General features: G+C 37.3%; 1 protein-coding gene across 1 annotated transcript; it reads left to right on the top strand.

Annotated features, from left to right (window-relative positions):
- The first annotated feature begins 1,465 nt into the window (after positions 1-1,465).
- Positions 1,466-24,980, top strand: HJURP (Holliday junction recognition protein). Its single transcript, XM_074900449.1, has 12 exons — positions 1,466-1,543; positions 2,810-2,876; positions 4,757-4,821; positions 6,007-6,034; positions 10,310-10,462; positions 15,768-15,829; positions 16,911-17,009; positions 17,750-17,810; positions 18,734-20,313; positions 20,848-20,911; positions 22,329-22,416; positions 24,500-24,980. The coding sequence occupies exons 1-12, from the start codon at positions 1,466-1,468 to the stop codon at positions 24,537-24,539; spliced, it is 2,385 nt and encodes a 794-aa protein (XP_074756550.1). The 3' UTR covers positions 24,540-24,980.
- The last annotated feature ends 412 nt before the right edge of the window (positions 24,981-25,392 follow it).

The raw sequence follows: 25,392 nt of genomic DNA, 5'->3' as shown, positions 1-25,392 counted from the left end.
TGCCTTAACGCAGAACCAGGAAAAGGGTAAGACCTCCCAGAAACAAGGTGAGGCCTTAATGCAGAACTTGTCAGCTGTGGAAAATTCACAACCATGTAATAGTAAGAATGCTTAAAAATGCATGAAACTATGTCTTTTTGTTTAGTTCTATTTAAAAATATAACATTTATTACAACTGAACTAATAAACAGTAACTGGACAAATACATGTCAGCTTTAGACAGTAAGCCATTATGAAAAATGCATCTGTCTTTTTATTGGCAAAATGGCCTATGTTTTTATAATGTGAGGTTCCAAGGAACTTGATGTGCTGATAGCATTCATTTTTTAAAATCTTTATTTATAGAAAAGGAATAGTTGCTTGAAGCATATTGCAGAGGAATGGGATGATACCCAAAATACCAGTGCCGGTGGGCAGGTAACACTTTTGGCAGTGCCACTTCCAGCCCCCCCTCTCAGCGGCCTCAGGCCTGCAGCACTTAAAACCGGTTGGAAAATGACTGGAAAGGGCATGACTCTGGGCAGCCATTTGGCATCAGATTTTCCAATCCCTATTCCTCTGACCGCTTCAGCCAAGTCCAGCAGAAGGGTTATATTCTGTACAGCTTTGCCTGGAGCTGCCCGGCCCGCACTGCGCACCGGCGGGGGGGTGGCAGGGCCTGCGGCCCCAAGGATCCCTGGCCCCAGGGAGCCCTGGCCCAAGCCCTGTCTATTTTACATGAAGTGGCTCATACTGATTTTTTTAAATGCTGGCTTTTCGCCGAGGCCGGGGCAGCACTCCGTGGGGCAAGCAGAGCTTCCCCGGTCCCGGCACCCGCGGGGCCCCTGGGCTACATTTTTCACTCCAGCAGCGGCTACCGCCGAGGGAGCTCCCTTCTGAGCGCTCCACCCGACGCTGCCCACGGCCAGAAAGCGGCAGCGGACGCGGGCAGCGGACGCGACCCGCTGCCGGAGCCGGCCGCCAGGAAGCAGCACAACGGCGTCGGCCGCCACCGGCCCTCACAGCGCGTCGCTCAGCCCGTTGCGGTGGTCGCTGACCCCGCGGCCAATAGGAGCTCGCGGTGGGACCCGTTGATAGGTAGAACAGCGTCCAACTCCCAACCCGCTGCGAGCCCCGTGCCCAATGGGAGGGCTTCGAGGCGGGTTGACCGTGATGAGGTGGGCACTCGGCAGCTCACAGTAGCCAATCAGAATGAGAAAGGCTCCCACCGCGTGCGCGGATGGGCTGCAGCGACTGAACTGACGTGAGCAAGATCCAATCAAGGTGGGAAATGGGCGGATGCGGTGGGCGTTTGCGCGCTGTTTGAATTGGCGCGGGGCAGGGTGGAAGCTCCCGTTAGCAGTGGCCTGAGCAGGCGGCCGGTATCGGGGCCTGAGCCTGGGTGTGCGGGGCGCCCGCCTGGTCGCTGTCCCCTGCCGCCATGGAGGAGGAGGAGGAGGAAGGAGAGGAGAGGAGCCGGCCCGCCATGGACTTCGACCTGGAGGAGCGGCTGCGGCAGAGCAACAGCCGCTTCATTGCTTCTTTGAACAGCATCGTGGAGCGGGTGAGGGCCGCGTTCGCGCCGCCCCGGCCGTCGGGCAGGGGCCTTTGTCAGGGGCTCCCCTCGCCCTCCTGGGGTGAGGGCGGCGGGGTGGGGCAGTCCGGTCACTTGCGGGGCCTCCAGGCTGCCCCCGCCCGCTGCCGCCCTCCTACCCGTCTCAGGAACGCGGTCTGTTTTTGGCTGGCTTCCCCTGCCGAAGTGGCCTGGCGTGGCGTGGCACGGCCGGGCCTGGCCGCCCGTTGGCGACCCTCTGAGTGCCTCTGGGAGGCAGCACGGCCCCCTGCCCACCTCGCCTTTAGGCAGTGGCAGAGCCTTTCGCTCCTCTTTGATCACCTCAAAGGCCTGGTGTCTCGGTGCTGACGGGTGCGCTTTTCTTGGTGGGCATTAATTTGCAGTAACTGCCGTTGAATTCTTTTCATCAATTAATTAGCTGTGGTATCGCAAGTTCCTATTTCTCCTGGCTGCCAAAAGCAGCTGTCACCCCGGGCCTCAGGCAGTTTCGCAGTTTGTGCTGAGCCATGCACTCCTGGGGCTTGGCGTGAACAAACTAGTAAAGAGCCAGCTCCTTGAATACATCCATAAAACTTACATCCGGGATTGCCAATATTAAATAAGTGATTTAATTCTAAGTGCAAGTTGTCTTTATAGTGCCCTTAACCCAAATAGCTAGCACCAGATGAGGTATTTTTAATGAAACTACAAAAAGAAGTGGGAAATTCCCTCCACAAATACTACTTTTTTTAGAGCCATTTTGTGTCAAAGCTGTGGGAGCCATGCACCTTTGTCCAGAGATGCATGTATATATCATGCGAGGTCAGCTCTGCTGTTTAGGGATATATTTTGTGCTAATACCTAGGTGCTGGCATAAGGCTAAGTCTGATTCTAGAACTTTTTTTCCTTTAGCATTAGATTAGGTATTTTTATATGTCATGAGCTATACTAAGTGGCTGCTTCCAGTTACTACAGAGGAATTTTAGAATAAACTGTAATAGAGTAATATAACCACTTTGAAAGCTCCCTGAAGCCTCATTTTGTCAGTGATTGGCTTATGCATTGAAATTGAATTACTTATGTGCATGCTTAAAATATGTGTTTCTTCTAGGAATTAATATTTCTAGGTTGCTGACTTCTAACTTCAGTGAATAAAACAATGTGCAGATAATGTCACGTTTTGGTCAAAAGAAAATGGTATAAAAACAATACTTAAAATGCATGTTAAAATGTTGCTTTAATAATTTATTCTAATCTTTAATGGTCCTTTTTATTTAGTATAATCATCCTTTCGAAGATGATGTACTTATTTCCATGGCAACTCTCACTTATGATACACCTGAAGGTAAGACCTTAAAACTTTACAGGCTGTATATTTAGACTTAGTAATACATGCAACTGTTGGCAGTTATATAACATTTAATTGCAACAGATACTGAATTTTGGCCACCTAGGTATGGCATTTCATATGTAGCCTTTTGTTATAAATTTAGAAGCCAAAAGCCAAATATAGTTTTATGATTTTATTGAAATAAGAATAAGCAAAACCATGCGGGGTACGCAGCGGCCTCTCCGCTCTGCCACCAACGCACACCGTGTAAACAAACCCACCCCCTTTAGTCTTTTCTAATACATATTCATAAGATGGGTGTGTTTAGTCCGCCCAAGCACAGTGCAGTTTCTCGAATCTTCCCAGATTCTCTGGTGTTTTTCCACTCCTCCTCTTCCCGCCAAAGCGAGGCTCCGTCTGGTACTTTTCCATCAAAACAAGGGTCTATGTGATACAAGGGTCTGTCTGGTACTTTTCCACTAGGTGCAGTAACAACATAGTCAAAACACCAACATTGCCATTACATAGTCTGAGATTACAAAGCTTCCAACGGATTTAAAGACGAAATCACAATAATTTTCTTTTTAACATGTAAATATTTTATGATGTATATAACACATGCATTTGTATTAAGGGTCAATATATTTCATAACACGAATTATCACATTTATTACACTTTGGTATGTGCATATAATACCTGGAGAGTTTGTTTAGATGTGATATTTTAGTCCATTGTATGCTCTATTTTGGACAACACAAGAGTTACTAGCAAATTTCAGGATAACAATGGTTAATATTTGGATGACTTGTAAGAAGAAGAATCAAAATGGAGAAAACTGAGCTGAAACAAAGGAATAGAGGTTTAGCAGGAAGTTGATATGCATGAATGGATTGTGTAGTTTCATCTACACTTGGTAGTATTCTGAAGGTTGCTCTGAATTTCTGTTATGTCAGATGTCAGGGTTGACTGGGTAAATAGCACTATATGACATAGACTATGTCATATTTTTCTAGTGTTTTATTATAAGTTGATCCCTTATAGAGTTGATAATGCTTATGGAGTGCTTATTGTGGAAAAAACCCTGTTATAAAATACATTGCTTACGGTTTTAGTGGGACTTGTGACTTAGTAGTTCGATGGCTTTACTGGGAAATGAAATGTTCTGCCAGTTTTTATTATCACTGAAGTGAAGATTATGATATGTAAATTGCCGTATCAAGTCTTGTAAAGTAGAACTTACTGGACATACACATGAAATACTACCACAGTGTCAAACCCAATGTAGTCGTTGCACCAGATGTGATTTCCTTTTCAAAGGCTTTTACAGACTGGGAAGCTTGCATCTTATAGCGTTTTATATGCATTGTCGATCAAGAGAGAGGGAGGAAACATGCATATAGCACTGCAAGACACAGTCTTGGATTTGTAAAGGCTTGGCTATGCTTTTGGTTTAGTAACTTATATTCAGTATGGAATGAATGTGGATCTCAGTCCTGTAAAGCCTTCATTATGGCTTTAACTAAACTCAGGTACCATGTAGTCTGCATGCAGTAAGTGAAATTTAAAATAAAATAACTTGCTTTTTTTCCCCTCCTCATAGCATCTAGGGCTGTAATGCTCTTTGGATTTTAGCTCAAGAGCGTTAGACTCAGCATATGGTTTGTTGTTTTTTTTAATTTTGCCCTGACTTCTCAACTAACTTGAAATTACAATATTCTCTTGTTTTTCTGTAAGTTTGTTTCAGTAATTGTACTGGAGGCTGTTCAGATTTGATAATGTTTTGTTACAATGGAGTATTTTCTTCCTAAATATTTATGTCTGTTAGAGTGATACTTGGTATAGATAGTATTATAAGAAAAGCTATGTTTATACTGATATCTCTTGTTATTTCTAGGGAAAAAAAAATGGGGGGAAACACCAACCAAGAAGTGTAAAAAATCAAAGAACAAAGGAATTAAGGTATCTAATAACATAGTCCTACTATGTAGTCGAAATGTAGCAATATTTCTTTTCTATATATAATGTCTATATGAATACATTCTAATCTTGCTGTGCTATGTAATATTTGCAAGAGATATTAATCAATGAAGTCAACATCAGCTTTAAAATAAGGTTTTAGGATAGATTGGTTAAGCCTGTTAGATGAGAGAGACTAAAAGAGATGACTCTTTACCAGTGGTTAGCACCACTGGTAAACCTGGAAAACAATTATTTTTGTAAATGCTGTCTGATGGGCACACCTACTTTTGGATCCCATCAGAATATTGTTATTGAAGTTGACATGCATTGAATCAATTTATCTTGGTTCAGGTAATCAGCTTTGTAATTCCAAAGGGCTTCCTGGTTTCATCTTTAGATTTTTTTGTGTGTGTAAAATAATGCTAGAGTAATTAAAGTATCTTTGTGGTCTCAGCACTCCTTGTCTGTTTCAGGCTAAAGCCATTACTGTTGTGGGCATATGATCTGTATTTTTCTTATTGTCAGTATTAACATTAAACAAGCAGTCACTTCCTCTTCTATTTCCTAAACTCCCCCATAAGAACTCAACAGTGAATTTCATAAAAACCTCAGTGTTTCTCACATAACTATTGGATGTCACCTTGCTGCTACATTCCTAATAGCTGTATAAAAAGCTAAGTTGTGTAGTGTCCCTTGGTAGTTAATGCAAAAGCTGTTCTGAACCCCCAAGAGTGAGGGGATGAGGAGTGAAATACTGAATTTCACTCTTGGGGACCAGGAGTGGATTTAATGGAGACAGAAAAGGTGTTGTATCTCCCCTTTTGTTTTCCAATCCTGGTAATACCTTGTACATCATCTACTAAGCATTGCTGCACAATTTTCCAGACTAAATGAAGGGCAGTAAGATGAATTATCTGTCTTAGCCTCTTATGTGGGCCAAGGTAGCTATAGTTTATGTTCTTGTAGTGATTTCAGTAGCAACAGTATGGCAAGGAGTGAATGATCAGGTAGGTTTTACCATGTATTTGTGGCTTTTCTGATCAGGCCATGGGAAACCTGAAGGAAACGGAATGGTTATTTATGCAGTGCCTAGTTGTGAAATACACCAAATTAAATAAAGGCATCTGTTAAAATAACTTCACTATTCTAAGATTCTTACTTTTTTTTTTCTATTTCTACCTGCAGCGTAATAGAGGAATTGAAACGAATGAAGGTAAAGTGTTTAAATTTGTTGTAAATGATCTTATTCAAAGAGTTGACTTAATAGAAGGCATCCTGCTTTTATGCCAAACTCTGTAGGATACTCACTGCTTTATGTGGGGGGAACCACTCAAAAAAAAAAACAACCTATGCTTAGGTTCATATATGGGTGTACAAGTGGAGAAATTTGGAAATTGCTAGCTAGCTTCTTGAAAATAACTAGGTAAGTAGGTATATAAAAAAATGTGTGTTAGAAGAATCTCATGAAGTTGCATGATGAGCTATCAAAAATTTAGCAGATTATTCTGTATACTGAATGATTCAGGCTGCCTGCAGGAAAAATTACTGTATGGTTGTTTCATTAGAGATCAAGTACCATGATGGAAGTCAAATCAAGACTGCACACAAAAGTGTAATTCTGATACTACTTAGGGAGATATATGACATCTGAAGATCTTCTCATTGTTCTGAAAGGGAGATGTATGTTCCCATAAAATATGTTTCTACTGGGATAAATGATTGGGGGAAACTATGGTGTGTATTACAGCAAAGGTATGTTGGGCTTATTTTCTTAAGGTTTTGAAGCGATTTCTTTAGTGCTTATTTTATGACTTTAATCTGAGAAACTTTTATGCTGAACACATGAGGACAAAACACAGCCTAGTGTGTCTCTACATGCTACCAAAAATTTTGTCCATACAGGATTCAGGTATAGAATTTGAATCAGCCTGTGAAATCAAAATGTTCAGCTGGGAAATAAGGGTCTGATACAAAAAGATTCAGATGGTCCAGACTTTGCCTCTGATTTTTAGAAAATATATGCAGATGAGTCTGAAAAGTGCAAAAAATGACTGGCTACGATCTGCAGTAGAACTTGGAAAGAAAGAGCATCTAGAAGTTAGGTTTTTAAAAGATACAGTACTTGAATTCTTAGAAGTAATTTTTTTAACCTTTGTGTTTTGACCTAAGGTTGGAATGCCTTAGAAGTTCTTATTGAAGGAATTTACTTGGAGTTTCTTTAATGCTATGAATGCTATTGATCTAATTAATTTTGAATTTAGTGTACTACATTACAAATAAGGTAGGAAAGCAGAGAAATTGATATCTCACATATTTTTTCCCAGCTTTTAATGTAACTTGAGCAAAGTCTTGAGTTATAAGTTATCCTAGGGAAGAAATATTAACTAAATGTTAAAGGTGGGGGAAAAACACTAGTGTTAACATTTTTTGATATAAGAAAAAAACCTGCTTTTACAGATTTGTATTTCTATGTATATATTTATATATGCTATAAAAGAATCCCATGGATTTTGTTCAATTTAAGAAATCTCATCTTGCACTAACTTTTTTATTTGAAACAAAAGTACATGGAGTAAGCATTTGAACTGATGTGCTACTCTTAAAAAAAAAAAAAAAAAGCCCCCCCCCCCCCCCCCAAAAAAACCCAACACCACAACAACTAAAAGAACCCCACCTTTTGGCTGTGGATTATTAAAGCTAATGTGCACATTTTACCTGTTCTTATTATATATTCTTTGGTGGGCCTGATATGTTTTCGGTTAGGATACATAAAGTTCTGTTCTGTTAAGTGTGAACATTTAAAATATCTTTGAGACCCAAATACTTATTAATGAACCCCTTCTCCTGGAATATGGGGTGTTTTGTTATTTTTTTCCAACTCAGTTCTGAATTTTGCTAGAATCTATTTTACTATTTGGATAGAATGTCCAAAATTCCTATTAAGTTTTACTGGGTAAAATGAAATTTGAGTGTTTGGGGTTTTTTTAAATATATGGCAGTTTTGAGTATGGGTGCACAGAGTATGTTCAATTTCAACCTCCAAGAGGAGCAGTATTTCTGTCATATTAGCCACGTAAAATTCTTTTTTGAGAATGTTTTTTTAAATGAAATGCCCTCTGTGGTGTTTCACAGATCTTGCTCAGTAAGGGATTTCAATGGGACATTACCACATTATTCTGATTTCGTGTGTTCCCAATCCAGAAATGTTTGGAAAACGCTTTATTCAGCTTTCTAAAAAAATGCATTGCTAATATATTCTAAAAGAAGAATTACGGTAGTGTTTTTGCAAAATAGTGAACATAAATTTCCTGAGAAGGCTACAAGCTGAAGCCAGAGCCTTCTGGTTATATAATATGCTTCATTAACTTTATAGGAGAGACTGGTTTTATAGAGTAGTTATCAATAGTTTTATAGAGTAGTTATCAGTGGTCTGTGTTCAGACTGAAGGGAAGCGAGGGTTTTTTTCCAGGACTTGACCTGAGGAAATTGCTATCTTATACTTTAAGTAAATAGTGGAATGGGGGATACTCACAGATGATACCAAGTAGGGATGACCACTGTGAAAGATGGTCTGACAACCTGGGGCTAAAACTCAAAGTAAACTATGTGTAATTTCATGCAGAGCAGTTCAAAGTAATAGATTTGTGTAGGAATAATTAAATGCAGGAAGAGGCAATATTGAAGGCTGGTTGAGCCAACCAAGAATATCACTCTGTTGGGAAAACAGTGCACACTGCTAGAAAATAGGCACAGGTGCCTAGTATGTAAAGCACACCAAACAGGTTTTCTGCATTGTTCAACAGTGATAAAACTTCTGGTGGAGTACTTTGTTTTGTATTTGACAGTAGCTTGACTAGCTGGAGTGAGTCAGGAAAAAGAAATAGTTACTAGAGCCCCTCATGATAGGACTTAAATTGGGGGTGGGGATAACAAAAGAGAGCCTGTGGGTTAAATATTGGAAAAGCTTTCCAAATGTAAACATAAGGAAGTCCTGACCTATGTTTCTTAGAGATTATGGAGTTGCTCTTAAGAACGGGTTAGACTTCTAGAGGTGAGTTAGGTATAGTTGTTCCTCCATTAAAATGAAAGCAGAAATAGATGACATCTTTAGTTAGGTTCCTTTTCTTATGCTTTAAGTCCTTGGAAAACTGGAAACCTTTAGATGTATGCTTGGCGCTATTAAATAATATGAAGTGTTTATGGGAGTAAATAATACCTGTGTGCCCGAGTTAGCTTTGAGATAAATTTTCTCACCATTTAATGAAAAAGTAAATTGCTTGTTGATATTTGACATCAATTTATCTGGAAACAGAAATGCAGAAAAAAGCAAATAGAACAAATACAGAAACTTGTTTAATGACAGTCTTGAGTGTGGTAAACATATCTGCCAAAGCATATGTATTATTTTTATCATTAAAGTCTATCACATATATCCAATCATGAGAAGCTCCACTCCAACTTTAGTACCAGCAGAGTCATTTGTTTGGAGATGTAGATCTTCTCTTTTGGGAAAGATTAAATTTCTGTAATTTATGCAGCATTAACAATAGATTTAGGCAATAATTTTTATGTGCACGTCATAACCATATGCACTGTATGCAGACATGAAAGGTTGGAGCTTCTAACAGATACCTTTTTTAAATCTAACAAGACAATGGTTAGAAATGTAACTTTTTTGGTAATATCAAAACAGATTTCAGTCTGTGTAGTTTTAATAGCAGCAATATCCATCTTAGAGACTGTGAAATAAGCTTACGTGGAAGACCCATTTATTTGAAGGTAGCTGCTTCTCCGTGGGTCTAATGTTTTGGATTTTATTTAAATCTTGATTTGTGATAGCTAATGAAGAACAAAATATAGGTTGAAATGTAAAAAGAGAAGATCTCTGCTACATTAGACAGCTCTTATACTCCTTATATTTCTTCTGCTTCTTATGAAATAAATGGGGAGGAGGGAACCAACCCACAAAGATTGTAGGTGGGTCTGTTTGTGAAGGGAGACAGGCCTGGCAGTTTTAGAAATCTCCCTTGCCAGAAATCATTAAAAAGATGCAATAGAGGTTTGGGGCTCTACCCTCAGACTTCAGGAGTAGTTAGTAACTTTCCTATCCTTTTCAACATATGCCAAGAAATATGCACAAAAAGTTTGCAGTTGGCTTCCTTTTCTACAAGTGATACCATCTGGTAAAGGGGCAATTTTTTTTATTTTCTGTGGTGCTTTATGGATTAAGAAGAAAACATGTAATATGGTAGATCTACACCTCTGATCAGAATTAGTCTTCTGCATTTGACTAGAATCTTGTTCCATCACTTGTCTATTCTTTGTTTCAGTCTCCCTTTGTTAAATGTTTGTAAAATATTTTTCTAAATATAAGTAAATATAAAATAAATACAAAATATTCAAAATCATGTATAACAACAACATGCAACATTGATCTGTGACCTTCAAACTGACATAGAATTTTTTTTTTCCTTCCATACATGCTAAGAAATGTCAAAGCAACAGACTAGTGACTTTGAAAATGGACAATCAACAGCACGTCAGGTATGGGCACCACACTGCATTTACTGTTATAAGGCCTTTTTTACAAAACATATTTATGGAGTTAAAGCTAAGAAATTAATTATGAACAGGTGGTCCTGTACCATAGCTATAAAGCTAGATTTTAAAGATCTATTAATTGCTGAATTGAATCACTTTTCTCCTTAAATAAAGACTTCTGAAAAAATTGAGGACTTAAAGTATTTTTCTACAGTTCTTTCACTGCAGTTTGTCAAACTTTAGATACCTTATTAAACAATTGCTTTATATCTCCATGTCATTCCCTTCACGTTGTTGCATTATTTTAGGAAAGATGTCTCTTACAAGTGCATGTTTGTGTAAAATTAAAATCATCAGCTTCTGGTTGGTGTTGCTCATGTAGTGTACTTCCCCTGATTGTTTACTCCCCCAATAGGTTCTGTGCTTTGAGGTGGTGAAAATTTCAAGTTCTGGACTTGTATATGTGGTGGTCTCATATACTTTGTGATGGTGGATTCATGCATTTTTAAAAAAAAAAAAATTACTATGACCCTATTCATGTTGTTTATGTGGTATGTTTATGTTTACATAAGTTTCATATAATTACATATCCTTCCTCCCACTGTGATATTTGAGGTATCAAATAGCAGCCATGATATCAGCCATGGATTTCAGCTGAATTCTACTCTTAAGTTTATTTAAAAGGAGAAAGAGCAGTTGGGTATAGGCTTTAAACAATCAAGTAACTTCTTAGTTGGGCAATATGTGTGTCTAACTTTTTTTTAAAGTATTATTTGTAAAATCTATAGCTGTCTAGATTAATGTCTCTTGACTCCTTATCTCTTTAAGAAGAAAATATTCAGCATTTGAAGAGCAATATGGGCCATCTCACTGGTCACTCCTAGTTATTTTTTCTATGTCTTTTTAACCCACAATATACTAATTTTATGATTGAACTAGTTGGACTAGATGTAGATTTTTTTAAAAGAAATTCTAAAGACTGTTATGTCAGATGTAGATTGTAAACATTTAGAAAAGGGTCCTTATCCCTGAAAATGAGCTTTTGATGCAACTATCAAGACTTCTACTGTTATTTGGACATAGTTTGTGGAATGCAACTGGATTTGTTTTACCACCACCCCAAAATGTTGAGCAAATAGTGAGAGCAGAAAATTCTACAGAATAGCTAACACAGTTTATGCTACCGGGTCTTAAAATTACTTTCATGTGCTTTTAAGGAGTCTCCTGAGAGCTCTCATGTGGATACATCTGGCATAGGTGGGTTTTTAAATTTACTTTTTAGCTACCTTTTCTTCTAACTTTTGGAAAAAAGTTGGTAATAACTTTTGCAATTTTATAATATAGGAAAAATAATTTTAATGTGTGTTCTATACCCTTTCAGAAAGTAGAGAATAAGAAAATAGGACACTGAGGTACTGGTAGTACTATGAAATCAATATCCACATTCTTGTTTAAAATGTTGGTCCTGAATCCCTGATGCATTAGAAAGTCAATATGGAATACATTCAATTGCCTTTTCTTAAAAAAGAGGAACAGTGAAATCAAAACTTTGACATAAGTGGCCATATAAGTTTTATTAATAATTACAATATATACACTAATTTCTAGCAGTCTGGTAAACATGGAAATTGCATTCAGCTGCAACAGTAAGTCTTCAGTAGTGTTTGTACCAGTTTCAGCATCAGTCTAGTAACCTGTCTGCAAAATTTTGGGTGGTTTTGACCCTGTACACCTAAATAATTATTTGATTGTATTAATTAGTGATAACAATCTTGGAATGACTTTTTAAAAATATTTAAAACTTGTATTAGTCAAGATCTTTTGATACTTGTGCATAAAAAACCTTACTATTTTGTGTAAATTAAACTATGGCTAGGTGGTAACCAGCATTTAATGGTTAAAAGAGCAGTTGCAGCAAAATATGGTTAGCTGGTTTTTAAATACTCTTGTATAAGTTAGGTGCTTCATACACATAGCTGTGTCCAAGGCAGATGATTACTTCTCTGAGGGGAAAATAGGAAACAGCAATCTGAAATCTGTCCTTATGTGATTTGAGAAGATAACTTCAAATATCTGTTTGAATGATAAAATAATTTCTGCAGACTTAGAAAATGTAACTTTTCTTTTTTCAACCTGCGCAAAGAAACACATGAAACAAATTTCAGGGGCATCTGTAGCTTAGCTTTTCTAAGTGTCCTTTGTGTCTTTTGCACTCATGGGATAAATAAATGATGCCATTCAGACTCTGGTATCTTCATAGCAGCATATAGTAATATGATTATCTGCTTCTTCTGTTGTGAATGTTCTAGGAAGAAACTAGAGAGGATTTATAGCAGCCTCAGCGAGTCCCAGCTATTTCCAAATACATAAGATCTAGACAGTAGCTTCTTAGAGACTTGGGACTAGATTTCTCACTTAATGGAATTCACCTAGGTGTTTGGCTTTTGTGTGTGTGTGTGTGTTGTATAGAAGATTAGCAATAGCTAACTGTTAAGAAAAATGTGTATCTTGAGCTGCTTTAGCTAAAGCTTCAGATTTGGTAGGGTTTTTTTCATCTTTAGTATTCCTACAGAATGTTTCACACTGCTCACCTGGAAGAAACACTGCCTTCACTATTACATAGTATTTTTGTTCTAGAAGTAGGCAAAGCCTATCAACAGGTACAAATAAAGTGAAACAGCTCTCACCTGCACCTGCAAGTATTGGTCTGCCCTTAATAGGGAAAATTATTAGGTCTACCTTTGGTTTCACAGGAAGTAGCATGGCAAAGTATAGTGATGTCTGAACAATTTCATAGAATCATAGAATGGTTTGGGTTGGAAGGGACCTTAAAGACCATCTAGTTCCACCCCTCTGCCATGGGCGGGGACACCTTCCACTAGCCCAGGTTGCTCAAAGCCCCGTCCAGCCTGGCCTGGAACACTGCCAGGGAGGGGGCAGCCACAGCTGCTCTGGGCAACCTCTGCCAGGGCCTCACCACCCTCACAGGAAAGGATTTCTTTCTTATCTCTAATCTAAATCTACCCTCTGTCAGTTTAAAACTGTTACCCCTCATCCTATCCCTACACTCTCTGATCAAGAGTCCCTCTCCACCTTTTCTGTAGCCCTCTTTAGGTACTGGGAGGCCGCTATAAGGTCTCCCTGCAGCCTTCTCTTCTCCAGGTTGAACAACCCTTTGAGTGAGACCATCCAGCCAGTTCCTTACCCACCAAGTGGTCCATCTGTGAAATCCATGTCTCTGCAATTTAGAGACAAAGATGTTGTGCAGGACGTGTCAAATGCTTTGCACAAATCCAGGTAGATGACTTCCCTCCTTCACCAGCACTGTCACCCCATTGTAGAAGGCCATCAAATTTGTCATGCATGATTTGCCCATATTTAATCTGTGTTGGATGTCACCGATCACCTCCTTTTCCATGTGCAATTTCTTGTATCTATTAGGACAGTACCACAGAAAAATGAATTTATTTGGAGAGAAAGGGGAAAGTTCAATCTGAATTGTATATTTATCTAAGTGTATTTAATTTTAGAGAATGACATCAAAGTCAAAACTTAAAATTTACAGTAACCTCTTACAAGCATGTTCATCTTTTAAATAAGATATATCTTTTAGGTAACGGTAGTGTATTGAGTGCATTTCCAGTGAAATAATTTCCTGTATTACAGGTCAAATTTTCCAGAGAGGAAGATGGAAGTTTTCATTTTTCCCCTCTTTTCTGCACTTGAAGAGCAGAGGTTTACCAAATTCCCCTTTTGGCCCTTAGAAACACTCTAAGTTCCCTTCCCTAGAGAAGGTACTTCACTTTTTCCTGTTTGGTGCTGTGTTGTGGTCCTCTGCTAATAATTAGTGTTCCAGTGATTTGTGTGGTCCTCTGCTAATAATTAGTGTTCCAGTGATTTGAAGTATGATTGACAATATATTTAAGACATACTAAAATCATGCTTTTGTGTGGTTTCACACCTAGAAGAGTATTCAACTTGTATATAGATCAATTCATTCGATGATACGAACTATTATTGTTCATTTGTGATTAGCACGACGGAGCTGACCATTCCTGGACACTGGAGTTGTTACTTTTACCTCCCATTTTTATAGCAGTCTATTCTGGTCATCTCAGTGACCATTTTGAGAGCAGTCTGCCAGTTTTCTGCCCAGTGCTGCTGGAAGATGACTGTGTGGCAGACAGAGTATTAGCTGTCAAAACAGAAATTGGAGGCTGAAACTTTTCCAGTTTAAAAAATTAACATTCTCACCGCTTCCTCTGTTATTGATGCATAGTAACTGATTTTCTGTGGCTAGAGTGACTACAATTTTGTCTTCTGTTCGTCATGTGGAAGAAACTTTGATAATCTGAGAGGTACAGGTTTCAGTTCTAATAAAATAATTCTACTGGGGTCAGGTATACTGTCAAAGCCAAACCTCTGATTGCATAACATTTTCACTAGAAGATACAAAATTGTCCCCCACAAAGATAGCATTTCTTTCATATGCATCTTTATCCTAGCTCTACAGCAGCAGCTGTCCACAGACCTTTAGGTGATGATTGCACTGATGGGGGAACAAAAAAGGAAGATGGGATTAGCTGGAAAAGATTTTCATTCTGGTTTTAGTAATTTAAGAATAGTATGAAGAGGCATTGATGTGGTAGGTGACATAACCAAGATTTTTTTTCACTCATTCTTTGCTTTTTCAGGGTTATTCTCCTCCTCTCCCTCTGTGCAGTGAACACAATCATGGGACAAAGATATAACAGCCAGGGAAACTCAAAAATTAGGGCTTACAATGCAGTCACATTTTATAATTGTGAAAGACTGAGTCTTTAGCTAATGATGAATTGAAAGATCTGGCTACATCTAGCAAAAAAAAAAAAGAAGGTTTCTTGTGTTTCATTCACAACAATACCCATAGAATACCTAAAAGTTGAGTTGGAATGTTTGGACTTGCTTTTTAATATTCTCAAGTCTGTCTTATTTCTCACCTTGGCAGTTCCTAGACAGTCTTGACAATAACAAACTAAGTAAAGGAAGTGTGGTAGAAGGTCTTTACTATCTTTGTTGGGATATTTAGGACTGTAGTGGGAATGATTCATTAATGTACAATGAATCTTGCAGAGCAGTGCTTTGAAAATATTCTACTTTCTGAAATGGTTAAGCATAAATCTTGAAGAACTGGTTACAAACAAGTTATCTTCACGCTTTTTTTGTTGCCCTCAAGTCATTTATGAACCTATAAACCATGCTTTTCAGTTTGACTTGAATACAAATAAAAAGTTTTGGTGTAGAAAACCATTTTCTAAAATGAAACCAGTTCAGTCAGTAAGTTATACAGTGTGTGTTTTAAAAACATTTCCCTTTTAGTTTTGAGTTCCACTAGATTTTACTTAGTATTTATCTTCAAATTGTAGATGAAGGAAGCGATGATGATATAGTTTCTTTAGGAAGAAAATTTGAAGACGTTCACTTCCAGGTAAAAATTTTGGGTGTCTAATGGGATAATTTTGTGTTCAATAGAAATAATTACACATGCCTGATGAGTTGATTCAGTCAGCAGAAGACTGTAGTCTGCATCTTAATGCACATTTTTTAGTAAGTATAGCAAATGAGAGGTTCAATAAATAATGTTGTGAAGACCAATATGAAGTAATATGTCTTCATATTATTAGTATACCAGAGAAAGCCATACAATATATTGCATAGAACAGGCAACCCTCAGAAGGGCAGTTACAGGTATGGAAAAAGAGTAACCAGAAGAATTAGAAAGTGAAAACACTTATAAAAACATGATCATTCACCTGAGAGTCTAGCATAAACAGGTAATATGATTTTTTATTTTAAAAAGTAAATCTGAAATAATGGCTACCATAACAAAAGCAGACTGGAGTCTTCTACAGTTGTTTCCCAAACTAGACTGTGGGTATCAGGACTACCCAGAGTAGTTACACAAGAAAAGTACAACACATACTTTGTGTATGCAGCTGCTCTAATCCTGTGTTCTGCTTGCTGAAATACAATTACCAAAAATTGATTTACTTTGCTTTTTTTTTTTTTTAGCATACTGCTAGGTATTGTCATGTCTCCAACAACAGCTAATATAAACTACTTCAGAAAGCAAGAATTTCACTGATGAAAAACTTAAAATGCTTTTAGATTTTATGTAGAGGTGTGTTACAGAGTAGACCTTAATGTGTATATGAATTCATGGTATGTAAATTATAATACATGTAAAGATTTACAGCTGTAATTAATTACCAGCGCTGTGTAACCTAAGAACTAGGACTTTTCATCTGGATAGTTTCAGTTTTTATCAGTGGATCTTCTGAGACAGTGTGTGCTTTTTCCTGCATCAATAAACTAGCTAGTTATCTCTTTTTATATGTCTTCAGTTCCTTCTTGGGTTTTTTTTAATGCAAAATGTGTACATTAAAATAACTTTATGCTGGTTGGATAGCTGTATCTCAATAACACTAGCTTGAAACAAATCTAAGTAATATGTTCGGGTTGGTCAGTGTCAAACTGTGTTTTAACTACTTTTTTTCCTCCCCTCTAAGAATCTATATGTAGATAATGAGAAAATTCAAAAGAAAAGAAAACTTAAAGTGGATGTGATAGTACAAGATAATACTAGAAAAATTCCCGAGTGGATTACGGTAACATACTACTCCTTTTCTGTTCTAAGTTATTAGTTAAATAGAATAAAATAAGACCTCTCTAATGGTGCAGCACAATGAACTCTAGTATAACTTCTCTGCTGTTCCATCATTGTTCCTCTCCTGCTTTCTCTCCATGTAAACATCACAGTGTCTCAGGTCTCTGACAGCAATGGTTTGCAAGAAATAGAGCAGACAATATCCAAATATTTATTTTCATTTTCTTTTTATACTTTGTTCTTTGGACCCTGATGTGTGAGTTGATTTTCACTTCAGTAAGTTTCTGAAAAGCTTTAATTTGAGAGTTGTAGAGAAAAAAGGAGTTTTATTTTGATTTCAGGAGTGAGGGTGGCTGAGGACAAAGTGTTATGTTACATGTTATGGTTTCTGTTTTCTACAGGAGTTACCAGAGATGTATAGATTATCCAGTTATATATATGCATGTATAAATTCTGATATTTGGGAAAGTCGTTAAAATATGATATGATGTAGAATTTGCAAAGATGATAAATAGCTTTCCAAGATTAAATTAGTAACTCTTAGAAATTCTTACTGAAGTCTTAGACCAGACTTTTTCCTCCTTATCTGAAATTTAGTAAGCCCCTTAGGACCATAACTCTGTACAGGACCTAGTATAGTAAGGAGAGAGTAGGAGGAGTCACAAATAAGGTTTTGATATTACCTTTAACATGTAAAAAATTCAGGATATTAGACTGTGTCCTTTTTTCTTTCTTTTTCAGGTAGCACCTCTAGGTTTGTCAAAAGGTCTTCATTTAGCTTCACCAGCGCAAGAACTAATTGGTATAACTAAATATTTTGGGTGTTGGTCAAATATGTTTATTACAAAATGTGTTTTTATTAAAATTTATTAGAAATAAATATTTAATGTATTGAAAACAGAGGCACTATTTATCCAACAGAAAAGTTCAACAGGCTGGATTCTTGAAGAGAAGTTAAGACATTTTGCTTATGGCAAAATGTATTTGAAGAGTAGAAAATAAATAACTTGTATACATAAAACCAGCTTTTCTTAAATAGCCCCAGGGAAAAAATGCCTAGTTAAGAAATTCAGCAGCATTAAGCTAAATTAAATGAAAGCATATCTCTTTTGTTCTGCTTATTTTAAATTCAAGGAATGTAAGGAGTTACTTCGGGTCTGCTGGTAATGGGTACTCAAAGTGGTACTTTGCTAGTAAGATTGCTTTCTTCAGAAGCTCTCTAGACATGATGCAAACCCGAGATAGAATTTTGCTATAAATATTTCAAGCCTAACAACTACGGAAAGAATTATCTTCATCGTGCTTTACAGCAAGCAAAGGTGCACTGGTACTAACCAAGTACAAAGCTTTCAAGTAATATGAAAATAGAGTAACAAAACCTGTAGGATAAGGCTGTTCCTCCTGGTCAGAAATCAGAGAGCAAAGCAGTCTGCCTCTACTATGAAAATATTTTATATACTAAGCTATATTAAAATAGGGGTTTTTCCAACACATTTCACTTCTGTCTTCTATAGTCTGTTAATTCAATATGGTTAGGAAAAACCTTTTAATTTTTTCCTAATAGATTGTATGTTAATCATCCATTTAGCTTGGCAAAATGCTTGATGAAATATGCCATTAGACTAAGACTATCTGTACCATATGCAACTATTTCCAAGTCATGTAACACATTACTGGAAGTGCACTAACTGGCTTGTTTTGTGATTCATTTGTTTTCTTGAATAGGCAACCGAGCCAATGTTTGCAGAAAGAAAGAGTTGTCAAGTGAATGTTCATCTAGACATCTACAGTTACAATTTTCTGATATTCCTATTTCACCGGATACTATAATCATGCCTCAGCATGGACCTTCTCCAGAACAGAATAAAAATTGCTGTAATAGTACCTTGGAAGAATACCAGTCTGCACATGAGGAATGCTCCTGGAGCAGTATAACTCTTGCAGACTTGTATCCAGAAATGGTAGGGACACTTATAAAGCGTATGACCAAGCAGTCTCAGAGAAGAGACTTAAAATGCATGTTTGGACACTTAAGGCACAAAAAGTGGTGTTCTAGAAGACCAGAGCTCTGTGTCACTGTACACAAAATCCGAGGGTTTACACCTCTTAAACTGAAGAAATTACTGTCCAGCATATGTAGCAGAAGTGAAAACATCCAGAATCAAACTTTTGGAAATGAGAACAGAGAACTTTCTGATGACGAGTGTTCCATTAATAATTTCTCTGGTCTGGTACCTTATTCTTACATTGATACAAGTGAAAACAATATGGACGACTATGACTCAAGTTTAGAATGTTATTTGGGATCTGGAAAAGGCCAGAAAGTCTCCAAACAGACTGTTTTTTCTGATGCCATGGCTGGAATGGGAAAGAAACTCCTAGTTGAAGATGAGCTACAGAGTACTGTCTCACTGAAGAATTCAAAATGCAAAGAAAGTGAAAAATTGGCTTACAAATGTTTCCCAGAATGCTGTTCTATAATATCTACTGGCAGTTCAGGGTCAACAGCTCTTCATCTGGTAAAAGAGAGTAAAACTCAAAAATTTGACTTTCTTCATGGTGATACCTCAGAGTTGTGCTCATCTGCTTGCAGTTCCTATGGCAATAGTAACACTGTCACACCTGTTGCAAACTCTTCTCTTGCAAGAGCATCAAACACTTTGCTCATAAATTCAAAAAAAACCAGTTCTGAAAGAGAAATTTCTTTTCAGCACAAACACTCATTTTCCTCATCGTCTATGAAGCAGAGTCCTTCAAAGATGCCCCCAAAATACAAAGATGCGTTTGAAAAACTCTACGACAAACTGCGTTCTGAAGAAATCCAAAAGCCTTTGTTATTGACGAGACTTCTTTCAAATTCATGGAACCTTGAAGAGAGAGGAAGACTGGTGAAGAGTAATTCAATTGATTATGTGAGGTCCAGTACACAGTGTGATAGAGAATTTGACAGGATCTATGAGCAATTGTGTAGTGAGGCTGTTCCAGAACTTCCTGGGTTTAGGAGATCTTTAAGGAAACACGAAGGAATACAGATGTCTGAAACTGTAAATGCTCTTGTTAACTCACCTGTTCGAAGTTTATCTGCATTTCCCAGAGTTAAAAGACAAAGAAATAATCAAAATGATCTTCTTTGTTCACCAGTAAAGAGACTGAGAAATATACCGGACCGTTATTTTCCTTCAACAAAATGTCAACAGATTTCTCAAAGAAAAAACTTTAATCTTCAGACAGTTGACATGGATTTTTTGAGCATATACAATGACAGTAGCCCTGGCTTTTTTGACAGTCACAACATTCAAAGTCAGGTACTTAAGGACCTTGTAAAAAAAATTATTGTGTAATCTTTGCTGATATTTGTAGAAGGGCTTAAAAAATGAATTGGAGCTGGAAGCTGTTTATACTAGTGACAGCATAATTCTGGTGCTATTTGGTCAGTAGGGTTGTCTTACAGGTTTGAGGAATTTTTATTTGGTAAAATATAAATTGTATGAGGTCTCCTGTATCATGTGAGGAAGCTCACTGTATTTAATAATGCTGATGGTTGTAAAATGCTTCATAAAAGATTTTGTTACATTTTAATGGACTGTGTCACTGGTTAAAATAATCTCAGTGACCCTGTCAATTAAGGTGTTGTCGTTCTGAAATTACAGCATTTTATTCATTGTATAGATGGACAAAGTGAGACAAATTAAGCTTTTCTGGGTTCATCGGAATTGTTAGACTTGTTGATTTAAATATTAAATCAGGCCCTTATTTCCAGGCTCCCAGTCATTTCCTCTGAGGCAAGCTGTGAAATATGTGAGTTTTTCCATTATCGTAATTTGTTAATTTATTTTCAGGATGCTGGATTTCATCCTCCTTCAGATAAAACTTCTCTTGGAATTCCTGGTACTTCCCTACAAGGTTAGTTTTAGAGACTTTATGAATTGCTGCTTTAGCAATTGCAAGCACTGCTTCAAAGAGTAGATTGTCAGATCTCAGTAGACCACTGTCTAGGTGACAGCTCTTTTTCATCATAATAATTGGGTATGTTTAAATGTGCCTTTAAGGAATCTATGCAGAAAATGGTTTCCTCAATCTCGTGTTAACTATTTAAGAAGCTTTTCTTTAAGTCCTTAAGGACTTTTCCGACTGCAGTGTTGCTTATTATCTGCTGGCTTTCTCTCTTCCTTTTTTAAATTTTATTTTAAGCTTGCTGTTGCTTTTACTTTTTGTATCTAAATGTTCAGCAGAAAATGCAGTTTATTATTCCTACACTTGAATAACCAGATGCTTTGGTTTGGATTCTTCAGCCTTACAAAATGTTGCAATTGAGCTATTACATGGCTACTTCACTTAGAATCATAGCATGGTTTGGGTTGGAAGGGACTTAAAGACCATCCAGTTCCATCCCCCTGCCATGGGCAGGGACACCTTCCACTAGCCCAGGTTGCTCAAAGCCCCGTCCAGCCTGGCCTGGAACACTGCCAGGGAGGGGGCAGCCACAGCTGCTCTGGGAAACCTCTGCCACTGTCTCACCACCCTCATACTGAAGAAACAGCCTCACTTGCTTAGGTGAATTATATTATTAGTCTGGATAAAAAGACTTTTGACAATTCAGGACAGTAGAATTTTATTGTTAAAGAAAAACAACCCTAAAACTACATTAGTTTAAGATTTTAGACACTAATATTTTAATTTCCATTTAACTGATTTCAGATAAAGCATATTTATAACATAATCTAAACTTTTTTCCTGCTAAGTAAAATCACCAATGTTTATTTTCCACATTTTATGTTAATGAAGCTTTTCATCAAGATAACAACTAACTAACATGTAAAGGAAAATACCAAAGAGAAGAAGATGATATCATCAACTTGTATACAAGAAGAAAATGGCAGAAGAAATGCACTTGTTTGCATGGTTCTTGCCTTGTTGTATTTACATTACTAATTGATTGTAAAGAATTTGATCATTTGAGGTGGACTTGCCCATCTGTCTTATTTTGCCTTCCTGAAATTTTAACTTGTACTTTATTCTGTTTTTTTCTGGTATCAACAATTTCTTCTATTTCTTCCTTGTTCTAATGGTGATAAATTATAAACATTTTGAAGAAACCTGTCTTATACTTACATATATTCTGTGTATAAAATGTATTTGAAATTAAGTTTTGCCATAACCTTTTGCATTAGAATATTTTCATAAGGAAATTTGGCATACTTCAATGAGAAATCAAGTATTAACAATGTCTTAGTAGGGTAATATTTTCACAACATACTCTAGTGTCCATGCTACTCAGCATTGTTCTTACCCTTTTCATACTCCTGTTTCTCATCACTAGAATCTGGGATTGCAGATGCCCACTCTGGGTGGCCAAAGGCAACGAAGAGTAACAGCTGTCCTGGAAGTGCACGAAAGTGTCAACAAACGTAAGTTTCTTTTGAGAGAAGAAAAATCGGGAGAGATTCTTGCTGCTTTACATCTGTATTAAGTGTATGGAGGTTGTTGCTTACATGCATAGTTCTGGAATGAAAATCAGCATAGATGCCTGGGAGAGCCCAAGCTAATCAAACCTCCAGAATTGAACACTGGGAGGCAAGTGCCTGTAAACAAAACTAGCCAGGCTCCAGCATGGATGTCTAGTGAACACAAGTTAGTAAGATAGCCTAAATTAATAACTACTCTAATCCTTATTTTATGTTCATTATAGGGCATTATTTTAAATAAAACTGTAGAATTGGTTTGATTCTGGCTGCGTGTTAGAGTTGACAAGGCCTCTCATCCTTTGGCTGTGGAGAGGGCAGTATGTTGCCACTTAAAAGGACTTCCAGAAGTTAGCTTCTCTGCCCTTGGGCATAGTTATATGCATTTTGGCTCTGTGAAAACAAGCAGTAACTCTGGAAGATATGAGATCCTCTCCTCCTGCTGTTAACCGCTATTGGCAGTGTATTTAGATCTCCGGAAGGAGAGTGCTCCTTCCAGCACCCTGGATACTGGCCTACTACATCTGCTTTTCTTAGAAAATATGTGACTTGTAAAGGATTCTCAAGTTTCAAATCTCTTGGATTTTTAATTACAAACTAATAGGCAGAAGGATTAAAAAGCATTAAAAGTTCTCAAAACAGTTTCTCATTTTATTTCCAAAATTTTTTTTACATGCCTCTTTGTCAAAAAGTCTAATTCGGCACAACAAGGTAAGCCACCTTCCCAAACTCAGTCAAGAAATATCTTCACTATGCTTGAAATGATCATACAGCTGATATCAACATTTTCCAACAATGTTGAAATTAAAACTTCAAAGGAAGCCTGAATGCATTTTAAAACCACTTGTATGGAGATCTTAACCAGAAAAGCAGCTGCATGATTTAAAGAAAAAAGTTTCCATTTAAGCAAAGATAGAATTAAAACTTAGAGGCTTGTATTACAAGTAAATAACAATACTGATAAAGACTGTATTTGGATTGTTTTTGATGTAACAGAAGATTGGAGGCAAACTGATGAGTATACAAGGATGTTTCTGTGATGTTGAGTATGCCCACTTAGCTGAGTAAATTTTTGTTCAGTTCATGGATTCCCTCTTTTTTTTTCTCACTTCAGTCAGAAAAATCCTGACTCCATACAAAATAGCCCTCCATATGAGATTAGGAATGGTTCTTCTGAAGGAAAAAGTTTTCCTTTCCTTAATACATTGTAACTAGAGAAGTCTGAGAGAGCTGGAAATCAGGCTTTCCTGGAGTACTTTCTTGCCAAGTCATATGGAATAAAATCTATTTCTTTGTTCCTTAATTACACAAATCCATGTTTGCTGATTTGTAGCCAAAAAGGACTGTAAGCTGGCAAGCTTTCTTAGGCTTCTATGGTTCCCATAGAAGAGTGAAGCTCTTCTTTAATGGCTTCAGAGCCCTTCAGAAGTTTTATGCTTAAGCCATGTGGCAAAATGCTCTTGTAATGTATGGTTATGGAAAGAAAAGGAATATTGTCTGCCTGTCTGGAACTTGATTGCCTTTATCTAGAAGATGATTATGAAAGATATTTCAGAAAAGGAAATGTTCATAACTAATAAACTTATCTTCACCTCAGTGTGAATGCTGTCCTACAGCTATACGGCTATACTTTTCAGATGTAAACCAAAATAGTTTAAAATAGATGTTTAAAAAGCTATGCCATTTCTTAAGTAATATACAAGGAAATAATTGTATTCTCACTTGTATCATTCATTTTTAGTTATCTGTGACTATAGTCAAAGATTACATCTTGAAGTTTAACCTAAATTACATAAATAGCTATTAGTGTAGTAGCATTAATGAGACATTGAAATGACATAGGATGAAAAGTTTCCTCCCCAGCTGAAAGCACACAGGAATGCAGACAAGGAGTCCCACTGCTGCTCGCAGTCAAGACATTCAGATATTTTGGTCTGGTGGTTTGTTTCAACTTCATTCTGTTCATCAAAGTTTCAGCAAGCATAGCACTTTTGTGTAATTTATCATCTAAACAATTTATTTTCTATAGGACATGCAGAAAACTACACTATACTGATGGGAAGGACTAAAATCAGAGAAAGGATGACTTCCTGGCCAAAACTCACCTATGAACATTCATGGACTGTTGCAGAGAAAATGTTTTATAAAGTTTGAGTTTGCTTTGTTCTTCTTCCAGAAATCAAGGACAGATTAGTCCTGATTTATACTTCCCTGTAATGTAAATCTTCAGGAACTGGTTCTTACTCCTCTACTTTCATGAGGTGTATTGCAGTGAATCAGACTTCTTTCTATGGATGAGCTTAAATCAGCTATTTAATAGTGTTTATAATAACATAATGTGCTCTCTGCTAATAAGTTTTGATTGTTAGTAATAAGATAAGTAAGAAACTCTTTCATGCTTCATAGATATCAGTACTAGATGAGTGTAGTACTAAATTAGGCTGGATGATACAAATGTGGTGTTATATGCTATGACTTATAATACCCTTGCTATGCAATTGTAATGTTAAATTTTCTAAGTAGTTCACCAAAAGTGTTTGTTCAATAAAATGTTATAAGTTATAATGGGCTTGATAGTTCTATTGTGTTTAGTCAAAATACTACCTCACACAATATATGTATTCTCAATAAAAACCTGTTCTGAACAAAACCTGCTTTCAACATTTTATTTTGGGTATATGAGTTCTCAGGAGCAGTTTTGTGTACTCCGTTGGGTTTGAGTGAGTGACAGGGGGTTTTGGTAGCAGGGAAGGGAGCTATAGCAGTGGCCCCCGGAGAGAAGCTTCTCAAAGCTCTCCTGGCTCCAAGTTGGACCCTCCTTTGCACCGAGGCTGGGCCAATCAGCTGCACCTCCGCAATAATATATTTTTAAAAGGGAACCTGGGAGGAGGAGGAGGAGGAGGACACATGCAAACACTGAGG

This window comes from Athene noctua, chromosome 1, assembly GCF_965140245.1.
Source record: "Athene noctua chromosome 1, bAthNoc1.hap1.1, whole genome shotgun sequence".
In the NCBI taxonomy this organism is placed as follows: Eukaryota; Metazoa; Chordata; class Aves; order Strigiformes; family Strigidae; genus Athene; species Athene noctua.
Note: the sequence above shows the minus strand (reverse complement) of the source record. Positions and strands in the feature narration are given on the sequence as shown.

Excerpts from the sequence above, each read along its gene's own strand:
- HJURP (XM_074900449.1), top strand. The coding sequence starts at position 1,466 with ATGGACTTCGACCTGGAGGAGCGGCTGCGGCAGAGCAACAGCCGCTTC. Across the intron at positions 6,035-10,309 it reads AGGAATTGAAACGAATGAAG|AAATGTCAAAGCAACAGACT; the intron begins GTAAAGTGTTTA and ends ATACATGCTAAG. Across the intron at positions 22,417-24,499 it reads GCACGAAAGTGTCAACAAAC|GACATGCAGAAAACTACACT; the intron begins GTAAGTTTCTTT and ends TATTTTCTATAG.